Source organism: Tupaia chinensis, unplaced genomic scaffold, assembly GCF_000334495.1.
Source record: "Tupaia chinensis unplaced genomic scaffold, TupChi_1.0 Scaffold000147_1, whole genome shotgun sequence".
In the NCBI taxonomy this organism is placed as follows: Eukaryota; Metazoa; Chordata; class Mammalia; order Scandentia; family Tupaiidae; genus Tupaia; species Tupaia belangeri.
The window spans coordinates 8,651,011-8,673,265 of record NW_006159617.1 but is presented as its reverse complement, the minus strand read 5'-3'; the positions used below and the strand labels follow the sequence as shown (position 1 = coordinate 8,673,265).

Below are 22,255 nucleotides of genomic sequence, written 5' to 3'. Positions count from 1 at the left end.
TTTTCTTCTCCAGTAGCATTCATCTGAACATTCGACCGTGGGAGTTACTTGGATAAGCTGTGTTGGGGCAGGAGGAGCCTCTTGTTTAAAGAATTTTATGCTTTTCGTGTAAAGGCTGAATGACCTTTAAAATTAGCTAAGGAACACACCAATTTTTTTAATGAGTTTTTTGTTCTGCTGAATGTAGATTTCACCAATTACTGGCTTCAACATTGTTGGATATTTACAATTTACTTTCTTTGTCATTAGTCTCCTTTGTAAACTCTTCTTAGCCAAGTTAGAATTCCTTACTTAACTTGATTCAAAGAAGGATTTTCTTTTCCTGGAAGCTGTCCCTACCCCTCCACTCAAATAAAAACGTTCCTTAAAGTTCATTGAGTTAGGGGCTAGCAGGTGGCATAGTGGTTAAAACAGTGGACTCCCACATGGCTGGTCGCAGTTCGAGTCCCAGACCTGGCAGCTTAAAAGTCATGTTGGGTATGTGTGTGCACGTGCTTGTCCAAAATCCCCAGAGGAGAATGGAGAAAGGAATTGTGGTATGCCCATCCATCCTGGGGGGTGATTTCTCACTTTCTCTCTCTCTCTCTCTCTCTCTCTCTCTCTCTGGCAAGTGCATGCACTGTGTAGCAAAAACCTCTCTGGGGGAAAATCTTTCAGCTAATAATAAAAATAATATTTGTTGAGCATTTACTTACCACTTGTTTCAAACACTTTGAGTGTATGAACTCCTTTCACTCCATAGCAACCTTGGGAGGGGGCTACTGCTATTGGCCCAGTTTACAAAGGAGTTAAAGGCAAGAATTATAACAAATTAAAAACCGTGTTTTTTTTGGACCAACAGTTGGCATAATGGCTATGTCGCTGGACTCCCATATAGTTGACCCCGGTTCGAGTCCCGGATTTGGTGGCTTAAACTCACGCCAGGCATGTGTGCGTGCATGCCCAAGATCCCAAGAGGAGAACGAAGGAAAAGGGATTGTGGCGTGGCCATCCCCCCTGGGAATTGGTTTCTCTCTTTCTGTCTTTCTGGTGAACGCACGTGTTCTATAGGGGAAAAAAAAAAACTCTCAAAAAACCCCATGTTTTTCTCTGTGCTGTTCATCTCCATTCTACCCTCATTCTACTCCTCTCCTTCCCCAGACCCTGTCCTGCTTTGAGTGAAACACTTCTTTTCATAAACAAGTCCATTGAGAATTAAAGAGGTGCAAGTAAACAAGATTAATGCATGAATCTTGGTGAAATTTCTCTCAAAAAAAGTATGTGGAGAAAGAGGACAGAAAGTTGAAAAGAGGGGAGCCCCAATACCACCAGGGCATGGGGAGATTTGACACTAGGAGGAAGAGCTGCAGAGGAGAGGGGAGGCAGGAACCAGCCAGAGAAGCATTTCAAAAAGCCCTGTCGCTCTTAAGACTTGTTGAATGTGTGGGAGGTTTGACAGGGAAGCTTTTTTGGCATAAAATATTTGGCAAGTGTCAATTTCTAGGGACAGTTTCTGCTAAGTATGCTTCCCAGTACCAGAGCATCATTTATCCAATGTAGAAATGCACGTGGGTGTGTGCGTGCACACACACACAACACTGTGTCCCCAGGAATGTGAGGAACCATAGTGACTTGTTAGGGTGAGCCCTGTTCAACTGGTTTTGTGTTGCTGTGTGAATTATGCAAATAGGATTTGCAAAGGAACGTGAAGGGAGGAAGGTACTAGCTGGAAAGTTAAGACAACACTCTTGAAGGCAGAGGAGTTGGGACCTGAAGCCTATGGGAAAAAGAAAGAAAATTAAGGGAAAAAGGAAAGCCAGTTCCCTGACCTAGTGGTTAAGGGAGCTGGATCCTACGTGGTGACTGCTAAATGCAAGTCCCTGATAGATGTGCATGAATGTTCAAAATTCCGACCTTCCCACCAACAATGCAAAGATTCCCATTTGTCCATACCCTCACCTATACGTATTTGACTGATGCTAACCGTCCTAACAGATGTGAGCTGATAACTGCTTTTGATTGCATTTCCCTGATGATTACCAAAGTTGAGCATGTTTTCATATATCTGCTGAACTACACCTTTGTCTTTTTTTTTTTTTTAGGTTTTTGTTTGTTTGTTGTTTTGTTATATGGTGTGTATACTCACCAGAGATAAAGAAAAAGAGAGAGAAAAAAAATTGACCCTCATAAGGGGTGGCCACACAATAACCCCTGCTCCTTCATTCTGCTTTTGGGATTTGGGGCATGCACATGTGCACCTGATGTGATTTTTAAGTCACCATGTCTGGGACTTGAACTGCAGAGTCAGCCATGTGGAATCTAGCACCTTACCCACATCACCTGCTGGTTGTTTTGACCATTTCGAATTGGCTTATTTGTGGGGCTTTTTGTTTGTTTGATTTTCCTATAGAATTGTAGGAGTTTTTTTACATATTTTAGATATTAGCTCCCTATTCGAAATACGGTTTTAAAATATTTTCTCCATATGGCATAAGATAAGGGTTCAATTTTATTCTTAAGCATATGGATATCCAATTTTCCCAAGGCCAATTATTAAAGAGAATAATCTTTCTCCATTGTGTATTCTTGATGCTTTTGTAAAAGATTAATTGACTATATACTGTATACTCATGGATTTGTTTCTGGGTTCTCTGCTCTGGTGATCTATTTGTCTGTTTTTATGCAGATACCATATGAAGGGACTTCAACAATTGTAGAAAAATGGAATTAAAGTATGATTGGGCTGGACCCATAGCACAGTGATTAACGGAGCCAGATCCCACATGGCCTATTACAATTCAAATCCCAGCCCCAGTGGCTTGAAAACAACACAGGGCATATGTGCATGCATGCCCAAAATCTTGACAGGAAAGAGGAAGGAATTATAATGGAGCAGAGTATAACAATGACATCCTCTAATATAGCAGTCCTCAACCTTTTCAGCTCCAGCGACTAGTTTTGTGGAAGACAAATTTTCCATGGATCGAAGTGGAGGTTATGAGAGTGTGACACCTAGATCCCTCATGTGCATAGTTCACAATAGTGTTTGCATTCCTATGAGAATCTAATGCCACTGCTGAGCTGAGCTGAGCTCCGGTGGTAAAGTGAGCAATGGGGAGGGGCTGTAAATACAGATGAAGTTTCATTTGCTCACCAGCTGCCTACCTCCTACTGTGTGGCCTAGTTCCTACTAGGACATGGACCAGTACCAGTCCACAGCCTGGGGCTTGGGGTCCCCTGCTCTAATAGAATCTGAGAAGCCTAATTCAAACAGTTTGCACTTGGACAACGCTACTTCTGAAGGGGATCTTTATAGATATGGTTTATATTTGATTAAAAATTAGAGTAAATCTAGTTAAGTTTATTCCAATTATGATGTGCCAATGCACATACTGAACTTTTTTTCTCTTTTTTAAAGATTTTTAAAAAAAAATTTTTTTTCCAGAGGGAGCCAGCAGGTGCCATGGTTGTTAAGGCACCAGACTCCCACATGGCTGGCCATCGTTCAAGTCCCAGCCTGGCGACTTGAAACTCATGCTGGGCACGTGTGCATGCATGCATGCCCCAAATCCCAGGAGGAGCATGGAAGAGTAGGATTGAAGCATGGCCATTCCCCAGATAATGATTTCTCACTTTATCTCTCTCTGTCTCTTCTCAGTCAGAGCATGTGTCCTATGACAAAAACCTTCAAAATAATAATTGCCAGAGGGCATAGGTGTGCTTGCAAGAGACTCAGAGAAAGTGGGAGGAGAGAGAGAAGGCATGTCCAATAGGGTGCAGTCATGCCACAGTCCTTTCTCCACTTCTCTATTCTGATGGATTTGGGGCATGCAAGTAATCGGCCTGGTCTAGAACTTGAAGTGCATGGTCAGCTGTCTAGGATTCCTCTGGCTTAACCACTAAGCCATGGAGCTGCCCTGCATATACTAAATTTTTAATAAACTTTGCTGATTCTGCTTTGGAAAACAGCTCCACGGTGTACCTAGGCACTGAAGTACCAACTAAAAGATATCCATGAATGTTCCTCCCTCCCAGCATCCTCACCCCCGCCTCTGCTCTTCACAGTGCGTCTATTCAAATGCTCCTGTCTTGGGACCAGTAGTTGGCGTAATGGCTATGTCGCTGGACTCCCATGTAGTCAATTGCGGTTCAAGTCCCAGATCCAGTGGCTTAAACTCACTCCAGGCGCGTGTGCGTGCGTGCCCAAGATCCCCAGAGGAGAATGGAGGAGAAGGGATTGCAGCATGGCCACTCCTCTAGGGGGTGATTTCTCACTTTCTGTCTCTGTCTCTTTCTGTCCTTCTGGTGAGTGCACGCGCCCTATAGCAAAAACCTCGCCACCAATAAATAAATAAATAAACAAATAAATAAATGTATGTTCCTATCTTGTCAGCAAGCCCTGTTCATCTCTCATCATCTCCCTCCTGGATCCTCACCAGTTTCTGTACTGCGTGCTCTTCAATGTTGGCTTCCTGAAAATATCACCAAAACAGTCTGATCATAAGAGAGAGCAGAGTCTACTGCTGACTGTGTCCTGGAGAACTCCTTCTTTAGAGGCTCCGTAGCACGTCAGTGAGAGGAAAGCCAGGCGAGCTGTTTATGAGCTTTGGAACTCTGGTTAAGAGGGTTTTGGCAATGTCCGCCTTGGATAATTATCATGATAAAACAGTTTAGGATTAGAGGACACCACAAGGTGAGGATTTTGAGGCAAAGGGTTCAAGCAGCCTTGGAGTACAAACTATCATTTGATGTTTTTTGTGGATGGGTCTTTGAGAATGTCTTTCGAGTGAAAAATGAAGCTATTCATAAGTTTCACCTTCCAGGGGAAAAGTTTCCTGAAATAGTAAAGTGATGTCAGTGAAGACAGTAAACTGTGTGGGTGTAGATAGTTTTGCTTCTCACTCCATACCTCCCATCTTCCACGCTCCACTTCAGTAACAACAACAGCAACATAACCATAGTAACAATATTCTGGTGGCAAATATTTAGTTTTCATTTTGTGCCAAGCAGTATCCTAAGCGTTTTGCAAATATTAGTTTACTTAATCCTCACCATAAATCTGTTGTATAGACATGATTATTGTTTACCTTCTACAAAATTTGGACTTCAAGCAGCTCAGGTCAAGTTCCTATGTGATGGCTAAGTCACACAGCACCTCCCCACCATCACAATGATCTATCGGAAACAAACATTTGTCAGTTTCTCACTCTGGCATCAAATCTGTCAATAACCCCCTGTTGCCTAACAAATGAAATACTCATTGCTTCAAAGGGCATTGCTTTATCATCTGTTTTCTGCCCACTTCTCCAGTCTCCTTGGACAAGATGCTCCATCGAACCTTGGACCGTGTGTGACTCCTAAACACACAATGCCATTTCATGTCTCCCTAAGTAGTGCTCAATGGAGGGGCTGGGGGTTGCCCCCAGTATCTACTCAGCATCTCTGAGAATGTAAAAGCAAGAACAAACTCAATTTCTTCCTCCTATTTTCTCACAACACAGAACACATCTGTGGCAAAATGTCCCACAGTGTTGATCCTGATTTGTGATGCCATTTGTAAGCCCAAGGTTAGTTTGCCTGTATTTCTTTTCTTTCTTTTTCTTTTTTCTTTTTTTCTTCCTCTCTCTCTTTCTTTCTTCTCTTCCTTTCTTCTTTTTCTTTCTCTCTCTCTCTCTCTTTTTTTTTTTAAATTTGCCAGAGGGCCATGCCCTCACCAGAGAAAAAAAGAAAGAAAGAGAAAGAGAGATAACACCTCCTACCTCCACTGCCATGGGGCATGGTCCGACTGCAATCTCTTCTCCTCCACTTCCTGCCTCCCTTTGGGATTTTGGGTACACACACATGCACCTGGGTATGTTTCTCAAGCCACCAGATCCAGGACTTGAACTGCATAGTCAGCGATACAAAATCCAGTTGCCTCAACCACCAGCCCAAAGAGGCTGACACTGTTTTATCTGTATTTCTGACTGACTATAAAATCAGTGTTCTGATGACTTCCTACATGAGTTTGATTAATTTACTACCATGGCTCACAGAACTCAAGGAAACACTTCACTCATTTGTTTGTTCACTTGTTATAAAGGATATTACAAAGAATACCAGTGAGCAACCAGATGGGGGAGGTGCACAGGGCTCGTTATAAGACAAGGAGCACAGAACTTTGGTGCCCTCTCTGGCTTCGCCTCTCTCCAGGATCCTCCACGTGTTCCACTGTCGGGACAGAAGCTTCCCAAACCAAGTCTTTTCGGATTTTTTGGAAGCTCCACTAAGTTAGTATGAAATTAGAAAATTGAAAGAGCCCATCCTTTCCAAAATAGGACAGGGAGGTCTCTTAAGAGATTAGGCCTACGTATGTTGATGGTGACCAGTTGGAAGGTACATTTGTCCTTGAGTCTCTTTACTCTCTCAAAACACAGGAAAGGACTTTACTTTAATGTTCCCTTCTCAAAGTCCAGCCAGTGGCATGACAACTGAATCCCACATGGCCAAATGTGTGGTTCAAGTCCCAGATCCAGCAGCTTGAACTACAAGGGTACATGTGTATGTGTGTCCAAAATCCCAAAAGGAGTACCAGCAGAAGTGGTGGTTGAGGTGCTGAACTCCCACATGGGCAGACACGGTTCATGTCCTGGACCCAGAGACTTGAAAATTTTGCCAGGTGCATGTGTATGCATGCCCAAGATCCTAGGGGGAGAATGGAAGAGAAGTTACTGCTGCATGGCCATTACCGCTGGGGAGCAGGGGGTGATTTCTCACTTTCCCTCTCAGCTGTCCCTTTCTGTCTCTCTGGTAAGTGCACGCACCATATGGTAAAAATGTTTTTTAAAAAATCTTAAAAGGAGAGAGATATAGTAGAGGAGAAGGGATTACAGCATGACCATCCCTTGTGGGAATGCTTTCCCACTTTCTCTTTCTCTGGTGATCACAGACACTCTCTGGCAAATTAAAATATTAAGAATAATAACATCCTCTTATCCACCTATAGATGACAAAAAGCCAAATAAGAGAACAATTGTCTTCATCCACTCCCTGAGTTTGAAGATTGAAAAATGTAAACACATCTGGACAAAGCTGATCATGAACTATTTGCCTACAAAACACATCCTGCTTCCAAAGAGAATTATTTACTCATTGAGCATGAAATCCATTGTTTCTCCCTTTAATCTTTTACAAATATTAACTCCAGTGCTGACCCCAGAACAACCATAAGATCATCCTTCTCCCTTTATAGAATTTAGCCAATCACTACTAACAAGAATCCTCAGTATGACTTTTGACAATGTAAAACTCTTGATTAATCCTTCTCAACACTTGCAACATTTTGTCTTTAAAACTAGCTTATAGGGCTGGCCCTTTATCCTACTCGTTAAAGGAGATGGATCCCACATGGTCCACCACAGTTTGAGTCCCAGCCCTAGCAGCTGAAGAACATGCTGGACATGTGTGAGCTCGTGCCAAAAATCTCAAGAGGACAGAGAAATGGCAGAGACAGGATTGCAGTATGATCATGCCTTGCAGAGAAGTGCTTCCGCCTGCCCCCAACAGAAGAGTACACATGCCCTTTGGTAATTAAAAACTTTAAAATAAAATAAAATAAAGGTACCAGAAGGTGACATGGTGGTTGAGGCATTGGACTCTCACATGGCTAACGACGGTTTGAGTCCTGGACCTGGTGGCTCACTTTATCACATTCTCCCTCTCTCTCTTTCTCTGGTGAGTGTATGTGCCCTGTATTAAATTACAAAGTAATAATGATATAGGAATGCTAGGTGATCAGCTGGTTTTTTGTCCTAAGCTCATGAAGAATCAGAGACTCAGACACAGAGTGGAGAGTAAAACAGAGTTTATCAGGGAAGACAAAAAAGCTTCCAGTGTAGTAGAAGGGGACTCAAATAGGTTGCTGAAGGAAAAACTGGAGGAGAGGAGTTTTTATTTAGCAACCTGAGCAATGGTTTAATATGGAAGGACCTGAATTAATGAATAACTCAGGGCTGATAGCTGCCTAAAGTTTCTGCCCTCTGGCAAACTTACTGCCCCTCCCCAGAGCTACAGGGTAACCTGAAAAACCTTGAATAAATTATTACTTTGAATATATTAGTACCTTGAATAGATTAGGCTTCCTGCTTCTCTGCTTCCTCCCTTTGACGCTGCACAGGGCTGGTTCTGAGCCCTTTCCCCATTCCTAACATCCTGAGACATCCCCCCTTCCCCAGTTCCCTCAAGACCCCCCAGTGGGGTCTGGAAATTCACTGTTAACTCCTCCGTTCCTGGCCCACTGTGGAATAAACAGTTCTCCTAATCTCTCCAAGTGCTACTTTCCACTCTTTGGGCGTCTGGTTTTCTACAATAGGTTGGCTTTCTGGTAAGAAAGTGGACTTTGGAAAATAGTTACATGGTAGTCTAAGTCATTTATTACCCTATTCTTTGTGGGTTCAGCACACCATAGTGTTCTGTACTTTTTGTTAGAATATAGTTACTAAACAGAAACCATTGCCCTTAGCTACAGTTTCTGATTTGTTTCGAGTCCCAAAGTGTAGCCAGCTTTTGGCTGTGTAAACTTAGCCACTGTGACTTCATCTTGGGTCTTTACCTTGTCTGTGTGCTCAATGTCTCTGTTTCTTTCTTTATTAGCAAGGAATCATAAATTCCTTAGCGACATGTAAAAGGAGTGTATATTGGGCATTGATCAGATGATAGAGGAAAAACACAGAGACTTTATTTATTAAAAAGAAAAACACAGTGGCTTCTTTTTGAGGCCTTTACCCTATCTACCTGTAAGTGGTTCTAACTCCTATCTCAATAATAATAATAAATTAAATTAAATAAATTATTCTTTAAAATAAATAAATAAACCAGTAAATAAAACTCCCCTACATTCTGCAAGACCTTGACACACTTCATTCAGATAACCTGGATGGTTTGTGTTCAGTCATCCTCATCTGGCCTGTATAAATTCATCTTTGATTTCTTAATTTTTGCCTCAGTCTTCTTAGGTTGACATCAGCATGGTTGATTAAATCACTGTCTAGTAGAGACCAACTCAATCTCCAGCCTTTCTTCCCCTACTCCCTGGAGGTTGGGTGTGGGGCTGAATGTCTCTGTCCTCTAATCCTGTCTAGGTCTCTCTACCAACCAACCCTCATCCTGGAGAATCTTAGGGGGCCAGCCATCAACCAGCTCATTAGCATACACATTCCATAGATTGTTGGAGTTGTGTGCCAGGAAGCAGGAGGAAGGCCATATACTGTATATTTTACAACACCACAGCATCTGATAAAACAGTGGTCTTGGAAGACAAGCTCTCCCCTCACTGTCAGCTTAGTCACTTTGTCCCCACACAGTATGAACTGAAGAGTAAGAAGGTGCTAGAGCTGCACCAGTCTTGCAAGAAACAGAACTAGTCAATGCAGAGGAAGCAAAATGGGGAAGTGGAGCAATATTGTGTCTGAGCCTGGAGCAAGCTTAGTCCTGGTCTGTTCACTTACATGTTCCAATAAATTCTTTTATTATTTAAGAGACATCAACTGTTTGTTTCTAAGCATTTTCATTAGAAGAGGTCCTAATTCACACTGCACACTGCTAGAACATGTGTCTTCTGGCAATCAGACTGGACCACCCTCTCTTTTCAACATTTGATTTAGACACCACGTCCTCTATGAGGTCTTTCCTGTCATTGTCCCCTTGCCACCTGGCACACGTGACCACTCCATTCTCTAGCTTCCATTGTACGCTGGGCAGAATTTATCACCACCATTTGTAATAGACCATTGAACTTACTCGTGCACATGTATTGTACGTATAGTTGGGTGTATTTTTTTTTAGCGTCAGCATTTGCGTTAGCTTTTACGTTAGTTCCTGCGTTTGCGTTTGCCTTAGCTCTTGTGTTTGCACCAGCATTTGCGTTAGTGTTTCATTAGTGTTTGCGTTAGCGCTAGGCATTTTCGTTAACGTTAGCATTTGCGTTAGCCTTAACGATAGCGTTTGCATTTGTGTTAAGGATAGCGTTTGATTGAATGAATCACATTATTATTTGGCTTACAAAATGGATATTTCAACAGGTGAACATTTTCCCTAGTACAGTTGATAAAACTACAAAATATCCTCAACAGATAATATCACATTTTTTTGTGCCATTAATGCTTTGCCTCCCTATTTTTCTTCTAAATGTCCTTCCTCAGACCCTCCTCTTTCACACACACTATATCTGGTATTTACATCTATATACTGTGTTTCTATAACCTTTAGTCAATTAGTTTCAGTCACAGAATGTGGACACTTGGTATGTATTAAGTGGGGACATAGCCTGTCAAAAGCCAGGGTTCTGTTTTTGTTTGTTTGTTTGTTTATTTGTTTTTATGGCTGAATAGTATTCCATTGAGTATATGTGCCACAGTTTTTCTATCCATTCATCTGTTTGTGGGCATTTGGGTTGTTTCCATGACTTAGCAATTGTGAATAGTGCCACAAAAAACATCAATGTGCAAGCACTTTTCCGATTAAGTATTCTTCTGTCCTATGGGTAGATACCAAGGAGTAGGAATGCTGAATCATATGGTAGTTCTAGTTGTAGATTTTTGAGGAATCTCCAAAATGTTCTCCACAGTGGTTGGACCAATTTACATTCCCACCAGCAGTATAAAGGAGTTCCCCTTTCACCACACCCCCACCAGCACTTACCATTTTTCATTTTTTTAATCTTAGTCATTCTGACTGGGGTTAGGTGGTATCTCATTGTTATTTTTATCTGCATTTCCCATATAATGAGGGATGTTGAGCATATTTTCATATGCCTTTGAGCTATTCGTATGTCATCTTTAGAGAGTGGTTTTGGGTATATTTTTTTAAATAGATCTTAGTCTCACGTTCACATCAAAATTAAGTAAAAAGCAGAGAGAATTCCCATATTCCCACATACTCACACCCACTCAACCTTATACATAGCCTTCTTTACCCTCCATGACCCACACCAGAGCAGTCCTTTAATCACAACAGATAGCCACAGTGGCACATCATTGTCACCCAAAATCCATAGTTACACTAAGGTTCACTTTTGGTGTTAAGCTTTTTATCAGTTTGAAAAAAAAAAAAAGTTTAAAGTTTTGGCCATAAGGCACATGTACTAGCTGGAGAGAGACAGAAAGAGGAAAAGAGAGAAATCACCCCTTGAGGGGATGGCCACATGGCAATTCCTTCTTCTCCACTCCCCTCCTGGGGTTTTAGGCTCATACTCACATGAGCCCGACCTGAGTCTTAAACTGCTGGATCCAGGACTCAAATTGCAGTTGGCCATGTGGGAGTCCAATGCCTGAACCACTTCACCACCTGCTGGTCCCATTCTATCAGTTTTCACAAATGTATAATGACATGTAGCCACCATTTTAGTAGCAGGCAGAATAGTTTCACTGCCCTAATAAATCCTCCACACTCCAGCTGTATATCTCTCCCTACTCCCAGTCTCTGGCAGTCACTGGTCTTTTTACCGTCACCATAATGTTGCCATTTCCAGAATGACATAGAGTTTAATTTTACAGTTTATAGCCTTTAAACTGACTTCTTTTATAAATATGCATTTGAGTTTCTCCATGGGCTGGCCCCATAGTTCAGCAGTTAATGCAGCTGGATCCCAGATGAATGACTGCAGTTTGTATCCTGGCCATGGCAGCTTGAAAAACACACCAGACAAATGTGCACATGTGTCCAAAACCTAGTGGGATGAAGGAATAGAGAAAAAAATACTTCAGCGTGCTAATACCCCACTGGGGAGTGCTTGCTTTCTCTCTCGCCTGGCAAGCACACATACACTCTGGCAATTTTAATAAAAGTTTCTTACATGTTTTTGTTTTTCTTTCCTATAGGGTGCACTCACTGGAGACAGAGACAAAAAAAGAGTAGGAAAGTGAGAAAGTCCCACCGGGGGCGGGGGGTATGGCCATGCCACCATCTCTTCTCCTCTATTTTTCCTCTTAGATTTTGGGCATTCTCATACAGACTCTCAGTGTGTTTTCAAGCCATTGGGCTCAGAACTTGAACTGTGTGATTGGCTATGTGGGATTCAGCCTCCTAGCCTCCACGCCACCTGCTAACCCTTTTCTATGTCTCTTTATATCTTGAGAACTCATTTCTTTTTAGTGCTTAATAATATTCCAAAATATGAATGTGCTACAGCTTATTTGTTCATTCACCCAGTAAAGGACATTTTGGTTGCTTCCAAGTTTCAGCAGTGATTAATAAAACTGCTATAAACATTCATGTGCAGAGTTCTGTGTGCTCACTTCAGCTCATATAGGTCAATACCAAGGAGCATGACTGCAGGATTGTATAGTCAGAGTGTGTTCAGTTTAGTGAGGAAACTGCAAAGCTGTCTTCCAAAGTGGCTGTACCATTTTCCATTTCCACCAGCAATGAATAAGAGTTCCTATTGCTCCACATCTTCACCAGTGTTCGGTGTTATCAGTGGATTTTGTCATTCTAATAGCTGCGTAGTGGTATCTCATTATTGTTTTAATTCTCAATTCCTGGATAATAAAATTGGAGCATCTTTTCATATGCTTCTTTGCCATCTGTACATCTTTGTTGAAGTATCATTCGGGTCTTTTGCTCATTTTTATTTATTTATTTAACTTTATTTATTTATTTATTTATTATTCAATTTGACCAGAGAGAGACAGAGACAGGGAAGAGCAAGAAAGTAAGCTGTGAAATTCAGGACTCAAACTGTGGTCTACCACGTGGAAGTCCAGCACCTTAACTACCATGCCACCTGCTGGCCCTCTGCTCATTTTTTTTTTTTTTTTGAGAGGTTTTCGCTATAGGACATAGAGACAGAAAGCGAGAAATCACTCCCCAGGGGGGATGGTCATGCCACAATCCCTTCTCCTCCATTCTCCTCTCGACATCTTGGGCACGCACGCACACGTGCCCGGTGTGAGTTTTAAGCCACTGGGTCCAGGACATGAACCGCGGTCGACTACGTGGGAGTCCAGCGACACAGCCATTACACTAACTGCTGGTTCCTGCGTTTTTTAAGAAAAGTTGTTCATTTACATATTATTGGGTTTTAAGTATTTTTAAATATAAATTCTGGATAACAATCTTTTATTATATAGACATTTTGCAAGCATTTTCTCCCAGTTTGTGGCTATATGTTTTTCTAAGTTTATTTTTCTTCTATGACCAAGAGAGACACAGTGTGGCAGTGCCCCTAACAGTGTCCCAGTGCCCCAGTTCACCCCTAGCCTTAGCTTAGTTCACGGGCACATTGTCTCTGGAATACTTAAGGAGGTCTTGGACATGAACCCATAATCTTCCCATGTGGATCATCCTTGCGGAATATCACATTTTACTGCTGCACCATCATTCAGCCCTGGCTGTGTTTTTTAAACAGAAAAATGGATACTGAAGTGTAAAATTAATTGTTGATATTGTTTATTGGGGCATTATTGGGGTTTATTTTTGTATTTCCAGGCCTAGCACAGACCACAACATACAAAAGTACTTGTGAAACATCAGATATATTAAAAAAGCCAATTAGTTTCCTCAATCTTGATTACCCACTCAAAAGTGGTCTCTCAAATAGAGAGAAATCATAGCAATAGAGGGGAAAAATATAGATTTTCTCACAACCTTCTAACGCTTGGTTAAATTCAGCTTGTCTCTGTTCTGTGAAACAAAACCTTCCTGAAAGCGAAATGCTGCACCTGAACTAAAGTGTCTTGTCTTTTTTTGCTTTCTTCCTCCCCACAAATATTTCTGTTCAGGAAATTTGATCTTTAGGAATCCAGCGTCCTTCCCTCACTGCTGAATCACGTGACGAGTCACAGGAGAGCAGAGCCGGGCCTTCCAGTACAGTTGGAGTCTGGGTCTCTGGCAGGTCGACACTCCCTTTGTTCACTAGGGAATGAGAAGAGCAGGCCAAGGAGACGGTGCATGTGCACGGGTCCTGGTTTCCTTCTTTCCCAGGCATGTGTAGAAACCCCATGAAGGGGTCAGGCTACACCTGCTTCCTTCAAAGCTGGACTCTATTTTTTTTTTTTTATGGATTCCAAACAGGAAATAGATATGGGTAATGAAAATAGGGGAGATGTGTGTGTAAAACTTGAAAAAATACGTCCATCCTTGGCTTGGGGAGTGACAGAGCAGTGGGACAGGAGAGACAAAAGGCCTCATGAGAGTCCTGCACTGCAGGTAAGCCGTGGGGAGCAACACAATTCAGTAGGTGGTGTCACCTCCGGCCAGAGTGAGGGGGGCAAGGATGAGAAACTGCCCTGTAGGATTGTCTGATGCATTTCCCTCCATCTGGGCACTGTCGACATTTGGGACTGGATAACTCCTCCTTGTGTGGGTGGGTGGGGAAGGGGCTGTTCTGTGCATTTTCAGATGTTTGGCAGCATTCCCAGCCCCCAGATGCCAGCAAGACTCTTCCCCAGGCCCCAAGTTGTGACAACCAGTGATGTCTCTAGACATTGTCAAGTGTCCCCTGGTGGGAAAAACCATCTCTGCTTGTTGGTCAGCCAGTGGTGTGGAGGGTAAGGTGACTGGTTTCCACCTGACTGATTGTACAGTTTGAGGCTGGACCCAGCCCTTGAAAAACACACTGAGCACTTGTGCTTGTGTGCTACCAATCCCAACAGGAGAATGGAGGAGGAGGTATTGTGACAGGGCCATCCCCTTGGAGGGTCTTTCCCACTTTTCCTCTCTTACTCTCTCTGTCTCTCTCATGCAAGCATACATGCACTATAGCAAAAAATAAAAACAAACAACAACAACAACAAAACAACTCTACTTGAAAACCCTGATTACTCTGAGTTACAGGAAGAATTAGTTTCCTTCGCAGTGCCTGTCTCGATCTGGGCTGAGTGTCCACCAAGTGAAAGTCACTGGTGAGGTATTGGGCATACCCTGGTGAACCAAACATTCATGGTTACTGCCCAAGTAGAGCTTAAATGGGATGACTGAGAAGACGAATGGTTGTAGGATGTCTTACCAAGTGGAGGGGATTTCTCTTAAGAATCAAAGATTTTAAAAAGAAAAAAAAAAAGCCACCTGGGACCAACAGATGGCATAATGGTTACATCACTGGACTCACACATAGTCAACTGTGGTTCGAGTCCCAGGCCCGGCAGCTTAAAACTCACACCAGCACATGTGCGTGCATGCCCAAAATTCCCAGAGGAGAATGGAGAAGGAATTGCAGCAAAGCTATTCCCCCCTCCCTGGGGGAGGGAGATGATTTTCACTCTCTTTCTCTCTCTGGCCAGTGCAAGTGCCCTATAGCAACAACAACAACAACAAAAACTCTCTAAAAAAAAAACAAACAAAAAAAGTCACCCAACCTATTTCTTTTCTAGCCGATCACAGGAGGTAAAAGCAGTGTTTGTGTAAAATCTATTAACCTGGAGGGGGAGGGTAAGAAATGATATGTACTGAAGTTATGAGAGCTTTTGGAAATACATGGAAGCTAAGTGCATAGATGGCTCTCAAACAGTCACGCACCATATAACAAAGTTTCGGTCAGCTATGGACAGCATGTGCAATGGAAATTCCGTAAGATTATAATGGAGCTGAACAAGCCCTATCTCCTAGTGATACCACAGCCACGGAACATTGTAAGGCCACTTACTATACTCACGCATCTGTGTGGGGGCAGGGCGGGGGGCTGGTGTAAGCTCTGCGCTACCAGACAATTACTTACAGTACACAGTACTTGATCATGCTCATAAATGATTATCTTAATGGCTTATGTATTTACTATAATTTACCTTAAAATTGTTTGCATAACCAACCGGTGGTATAGTGGTTAAGGTGTCAGATTCCCATTGTAATCAACCACAGTTTGAGTCCCAGACCCAGCAGCTTGAAACTCATACCAGGCATGCATGCATGCGTGCCCAAAATCCAGAGAGCAGACTAGAGGAGACTGCAGTATAGCCATCGCCCCTGGGACAGTGATTTCTCACTTTCCGTTTCTCGGGTGAGCACATGCACCCTAGAGCAAAAAATATCTAAAAAAAAATTATTCTATAGGATATGTGTGCTTGTCAGAGGAAGAGACAAAGAACAAAAGAGAAAGAGACAGGGACCAGCAGTTGGCGTAATGGCTATGTCACTGGACTCCCATGTAGTCGACTGCAGTTCGAGTCCCAGACCCGGTGGATTAAACTCACTCCAGGCATGTGTGTGTGTGTGTGTGTGTGTGTGTGTGTGTGCCCAATATCTCGAGAGAATGTAGAAGGCATTGTGGCGTGGCCATCTCCCCGGGGGGGGCGGATTTCTGGACCAGCAGTGAGTGTAATGGTTGTGTCACTGGACTCCCACATGGTCGACTATATATATATATATATATATGGTATTCATGTTAGCCGGCAATAGCCTCATGCCTCTCACAATTACCTCTTCTCTTGGTGGCCTCATTTTTCTCCTGTGAGAAATAGATCTAATTAATTAATTAGTTAATCTGATTGGTTGAATCTCGTGTTGTTTTCCTCATGGCCCTTGCAGTGGGACAAGATGTGGAAGTGGAAGGCAGCAGTGTTGATGATCGTGACGCTGTGTGGTCTCGGCTAGTGTGTGTGTTTGTGCTCAACTTTGGTTTAGTTTCCGATGGGAGGTTTCTATTTCATTTCTCCAGTGACATAAGCACAGTTGAGTGTAAGTCGAAGGCCTGCTTGCACACCAGAGCAGGTCCTTTGGGTGGTCCCATCAAACGTGAGACCTACAGCTAGCTCACAAGAGAATCGCCTGCTACTTGGCCCAGGCTTTGGCATTTTGCCAGCCTTGAGCACATCAATCATTTCTTCAATATCTTGAGGTGTCAGATCCTCAGGGTAGTTGTCATTTATTTGAACCATGGGTACATTACACAGGCCCCTAAACATTCCACCTCCATTAGAGTGAAAAGTTTGTCAGGTGGAGTCTCTCCATATGTTATTCCAAGCTTTGTCTGAATGGCTTCCAGCATGCTGTCAGAGTTTCAAAGCACGCAAGGTTGTGGTAGTGTAGATCTGAATGTGACACATTCCAAGTGGCTCTCGATTGCACAATGTATAAGGTTGCCACTTCATACACTCTCATTAGAGGCACTTAAAAATCTTCCACAACCTCATTTATTGCAGAGATAGGGATGAGCTGTGCCTTTGTGCTAATCCAGGACTGGCACTTTATGCCCTTCTGGGAAGCTTTTTACGATTGCCTCTATCTTATAGTTTCCTGGTGCGGAATCAAATGGAATATTTGGGTTATTCTCGGGAGTGCCTCTGTGTGCAAATAAGGCTTCCCCAGCTCCATTTTGCACAGTTGTCTTATGCAAATTATTTATTTATTTGAGAGATTTTTGCTACTGGGCATGTGTGCTTGCTGGAGAGACAGAGAGACAAAAAGCGAGAAATCACCTCCTGGGAGGATGGTCATGCCTCAATCTCTTCTCCATTCTCCTCTTAGGATTTTGGGCACACACGCACATGCGCCCATCGTGAATTTAAGCCACTGGGTCCAAGACTTGAACTTCAGCCAACTACGTGGGAATCCAATAACATCCGCTAGTCCTTATGCAAATTTTTATAAGTTTTCTCCCCTGGGTGGTGAGGGAAGCCACTCAGGCCTGGAGTGCAGCAAAGAACATGGCAGGCCAAGCTGTTTACCTTTCCCCTTACACCTCAGTTTTTAGCAAACAAGTTTAAAAAGTAAATAAACTTACAGAGGAAGGATATAAAGGGAAAAAATTATATGGCTGTACAATCTGTTTTTTTGTTTATTTATTTGTTGTGATTTTTAAGCCAGTGGGTCTGGGATTTGAACCACTGTTTGCTATGTGGGAATCCAGCACCTTAGCCACCATAACACCTGCTGACCCCTGACAATCTGTTTTTTTAATTACAGAATAACTTATATTTTAAAAGCTAAAAACAAGAAAGTGACCATCATAAAATACTGAATTTGCTATTTAAACTCATTAATTCTGCTAGTTAGGATGGAACATCTGGATGATACTTATTTCAGCTCCAAATAAAGAGTACAATATTTGACGGAGAAAAACAGCAAAATGTGTACATTTTGGGTCTTCAATTAAACTTCCACCTTCTGTTGTTTTCATTTGTCCTTGTCAAAATGTCATTTTCTATTTCCAGTTTCTTGGAGATGAAAAAAGCTTACAAAGTGATAATGTGATGTCCTATGAGTAAGAAATTATAAGCACAGGTCATAAAAGCTCCCCAAATAAGAAAATAGTTAAAATGGTTCAGTTCATTTTTGCTACAGGAAAATATATAGAAAGAGGTACACAGTGGAGCCAAGATCTAATCAATTATACAATCATACTGAAATAGTTGTTAAAGTCTGCTAACTGTATGTGGGAAGCTGCACACCAGCGAGTCTGCCGAGGTTTCTCAGAGAGCAAACAATTACCATGATTGGTTCCCTTCCAAAAACCTGACCTTCGAAACCTTGCTCTGATTGGCCACTAGAATCCCTCAAATTTGCATATCCGGCACCTCATGATTGGTCCAAAAGCAACCAATCATAACCCACTGTTAACAACCAATCAGGGCCCACCGTTTACAACCAATCACGGCCCACCGTTTACAACCCACCAGAGTGTATATAACCATGATGCCGGCCCACAGTAGCCAGACGACACAGACGACCGAGAAGACGACACAGACGACCGAGACGACGACAACGACCAGGAAGACGACAACTGAAGAGCCTGAAGAGCTGAAACACCACGCAGTCTCCAGACGACCCTGAAGATCCCGAAGAGCTGACACTGCATCATCTCGAGACGAACTGGGAGATCCTGAAGAGTTGTAACACTACATCGTCTCCGGACAACCCTGAAGAGCTGTGACCCCGCGTCGTCTCTGTGCTCTGTGCTGTACCATGCTGCCCACAATAAACGGACGACACTGTCGTCTCCGTGTTGTAACACTACGCCGCTTGTCCCGGCTCTCACTCCTTCACTCAGGAAACCTGTTCGGCTGTCCCCCTGGGTCGGGACAACTGTATAATGATACTGACAAAGACCTGATATACTAGGCTTTGAATACCTAAGTAAAGCTTAAGAAAGAAAAGCAAGGGACCAGCAGTTAGCGTAATGGCTATGTCGCTGGACTCCATGTAGTTGACCGTGGCTCGAGTCCTGGACCCCGTGGGCTTAACTCATGCTGGGCACATGTGTGTGTGTGCGTACCCAAGATCCTGAATGAAGAATGGAGGAGAAGGGATTGCAATGTGGCCATCCCCCCCACCCCACCGGGGGGTGATTTCTCGCTTTCTGTCTCTCTGTCTCTCTCTGTCTCTCTGGTGAGCACACATGCCCTATAGCAAAAACCTCTCCAAAAAAAGAAAAGAAACAAAATCAAAAACATAATATAGAAATATCTACCTATGGTTGACATTCTCATAGACTTTATAATGTATTCAGTTGTAAAAATATTACCCTTTTACTTTATTGTCTGTTTTGGCAGTTTTAAAACATTTCCTTCACTTTGGATTTCTGACAAAATTCATGACTTTTTAAAATCAAGTTTAGTTTCCTATCATTATATACTATATACTACATTATATACTATAATTATGGCCTCCATAAATACATTAAGAAATGTATTGATTTGTCTCTTCTCGTTGGTAGCAAATTGTAATCCTAAGTCTTCTAAAAAATATGGCAAATTCTTCACCAAATTAACACATCATGGTTTCAGGATGGATTCAGTTTGTGCCACTTGATCACAACTTTTTCTGGATTTGTAACAGTCTCTTTCCACTGGTTTGCTGCTTCAATGTTATTACTGTCTTCAGTTATCCAAATCTAGCCCACAAAGTGTTTTCTTCTTACAGAACTTGAACTATAAAGCTTAATGAGAAAAGCAATTTCTTTCTCATTGCGTGTGAGTGGAAAAGTCATCGTCTCTTCCCTTTCACTCTTCCGCTGGAGGCCTTCAGTAAGTGTGTCTTCTTATCAATCAAATCTTCTGAGCTAAACATTGCCACCTTCACAAAACCCCTCCAGGTCAGGGGTGTTGATGAGCTTGGAAGGTATTGTGCCTGGAGGGTTTGTAACTGAATCCTGCTATTTATTGCTTGAAAACAAGTCCTCTCCGGTTCAAGTTCTGCATAGCAAATAGAAATGTTTGAAGATGGTGTTACATCCACCGAGTAATCCATTTCCTGTGTGCTTTGAGTTCTGAGCGATAGTGGACATTCTCCAGTGGTTTTCTAGGAGTCTGACTTTGAATCTTAAATACAAGCCTGACAGTTTGTAGATGTTGGAGTTTAATAGCAAATACAAAAGTTCTCAGAAGCTCAGTAACATGGGAAACTTCCTTGGCAAAAGACTTGACATGCACTGGTTTGGGCCATGTTAATAATCCTTTTATAGAAACTGTTGGAGTGTCTCCATAACTAGAGGGCCTACTTAAATCTCTGGACTGTAAAACCGTGATCCAGATCTGCTCTACTGAAGAATTACCAAACAATTTCACGTTCAATCTCCCAAAATCTCTTTCACCTCCTGACAGAGTAATTGTATCTAGCCTTCTGTTACTTCCCTGAGACTTTTTCCTTGAAGAAGCACTACTGGGTACACAGGCCAATGAACCCTGTCTCTGGATGAATTGCTAAGATGAATTTGTAAGATCAAACATAGATTTGCTTAGCCGGGGAGAACCAGGACATTTTTGGTCCTTAAATCACAAACTGATCTAGACAGTCTGGTTGGGTTAGCAGGCAGAGGAAGGCACCAACTCACTTCAGGGGAACTGCGCTGATACACGTCGAATGGGCCGTATATACCCTAGCTTGGTCCATGCTGAGATGAACTGGAAAGTTCAACCTTTTCATCTCTAAAGGATGATCTGGCAGATCCTTCAAGTTCTTCCAGATGTGACGAGTTCCTTGTGTCTTGGGCTGAATAGAAGATAACTTAAACTTGGGCACCACAAATGGTACTTCTTTGCCATCATAAGGTCATTTGGAAAGCAAATAACCCCCAGTACAGCCAACCTGCGGGCTTACAGAAACAGAAGTCAAAGGAGGAATACAGACACCAGTATTTCAACTATTTGAGACTGCTGCTTTAAAGTCTTTTTCCGCAGAAAATTTGTTTTTCTGTTTCTCCATAAAGCATCCTCTACAGCAACTCTTTATATATTCTGTTGCTATTGCATTTAATTTCCAATATCCAGAAAAAAAAAAAAACCTTCCGATTTTAACGTTAATCAAGTACACAAAATTGTATAAGAACTTCATGTCCAGTTTTCAACCTGGGTCTTCATATCTTTGTTCCAAATACACTCTAAATTTATACCTGTTTAAATGCCATACATTTTTTCTGGAGGCTGTGGGAGCTCTGCCTCCAGTGGCGGGAAGGAACTTTGACTTCAGCCACCTAGTGTGGCCACGCCCCAAGGCCCTGGCCCCAGAGGTGCCCTGGTTCCCTCAAGTCCCCCTCGACCCATCTCAACCCACCACAGGCTGTGTAATGTGTGTTTTAAGCTAAGTATTATCACAAAAGAGTCAAGATTTGTAAAAGTATGAAAAAGTTTATGAAGTGAAAATGTTACAGTAAGCTAAGGTTAAATTATTATTAAGAATAAAAATTACTTTTTACAAATCTAGTATAGCTTAAGTGTTTAATGTTTATACAGTCCACAGTAAGGGTATAAAAATGTGAATTCACTTACCACTCATTGACTCACCAAAGGTAACTTTCAGCTCTGCAAGCTCCATTCAATGTCCTATACAGGTGTTTTTTGTTTTGTTTTGTTTTGTTTTGTTTTGTTTTGTTTACAGAGATTTTTGCTATAGGGTACAAAAAGAAACAGAGAGAGAGACAAAGAGACAGAAAGAAAAATCACCCTCCTGCGGGGATGAGCACACTTCAATCCCTTCTCCTCCATTCTCCTCTGGGGATTTTGAACACACACACACACAAGCACCCGACATGAGTTTTAAGCTGCCAGGTCCAGGGCTTGAACCATAGTCAACTACATGGGAGTCCAATGATGTAACCATTATGCCATCTGCTCGTCCTTGGGTATACTATTTTTTTACTTTGTTTTTGTTTGTTTTAATTTTTTCCCCATAGGGCACACATGCTCACAGGAGACAGACATAGAGAGACAGAGAGAGGAAATGTTGGAAATCACCCCAAAGAGGGTTGGCCACACTGCAATCCTGTCTCCTCCATTCTTTTCTCAGGATTTTAGGTGCACACATATAAGGCACTCAACCTGATTTTTAAACCCCCCAGGTACGGGTCCCAAACTGCCGAGTTGTCCATGTA

General features: G+C 42.4%; 1 protein-coding gene and 1 pseudogene across 1 annotated transcript; both read right to left on the bottom strand.

Moving 5' to 3' along the window:
• Window positions 1-16,589: 16,589 nt before the first annotated feature.
• Window positions 16,590-17,596, bottom strand: LOC102490708 (NADH dehydrogenase [ubiquinone] flavoprotein 2, mitochondrial-like; annotated as a pseudogene).
• A 1,960-nt stretch (window positions 17,597-19,556) lies between these two features.
• LOC102490279 (tandem C2 domains nuclear protein) lies at window positions 19,557-21,219 on the bottom strand. The gene is given in 5 exon segments (XM_027770687.1): window positions 19,557-19,887; window positions 19,890-20,189; window positions 20,192-20,650; window positions 20,653-20,862; window positions 20,865-21,219. Coding segments are annotated over 5 exon segments (1,542 nt in total). The 3' UTR covers window positions 19,557-19,669.
• Window positions 21,220-22,255: the final 1,036 nt, after the last annotated feature.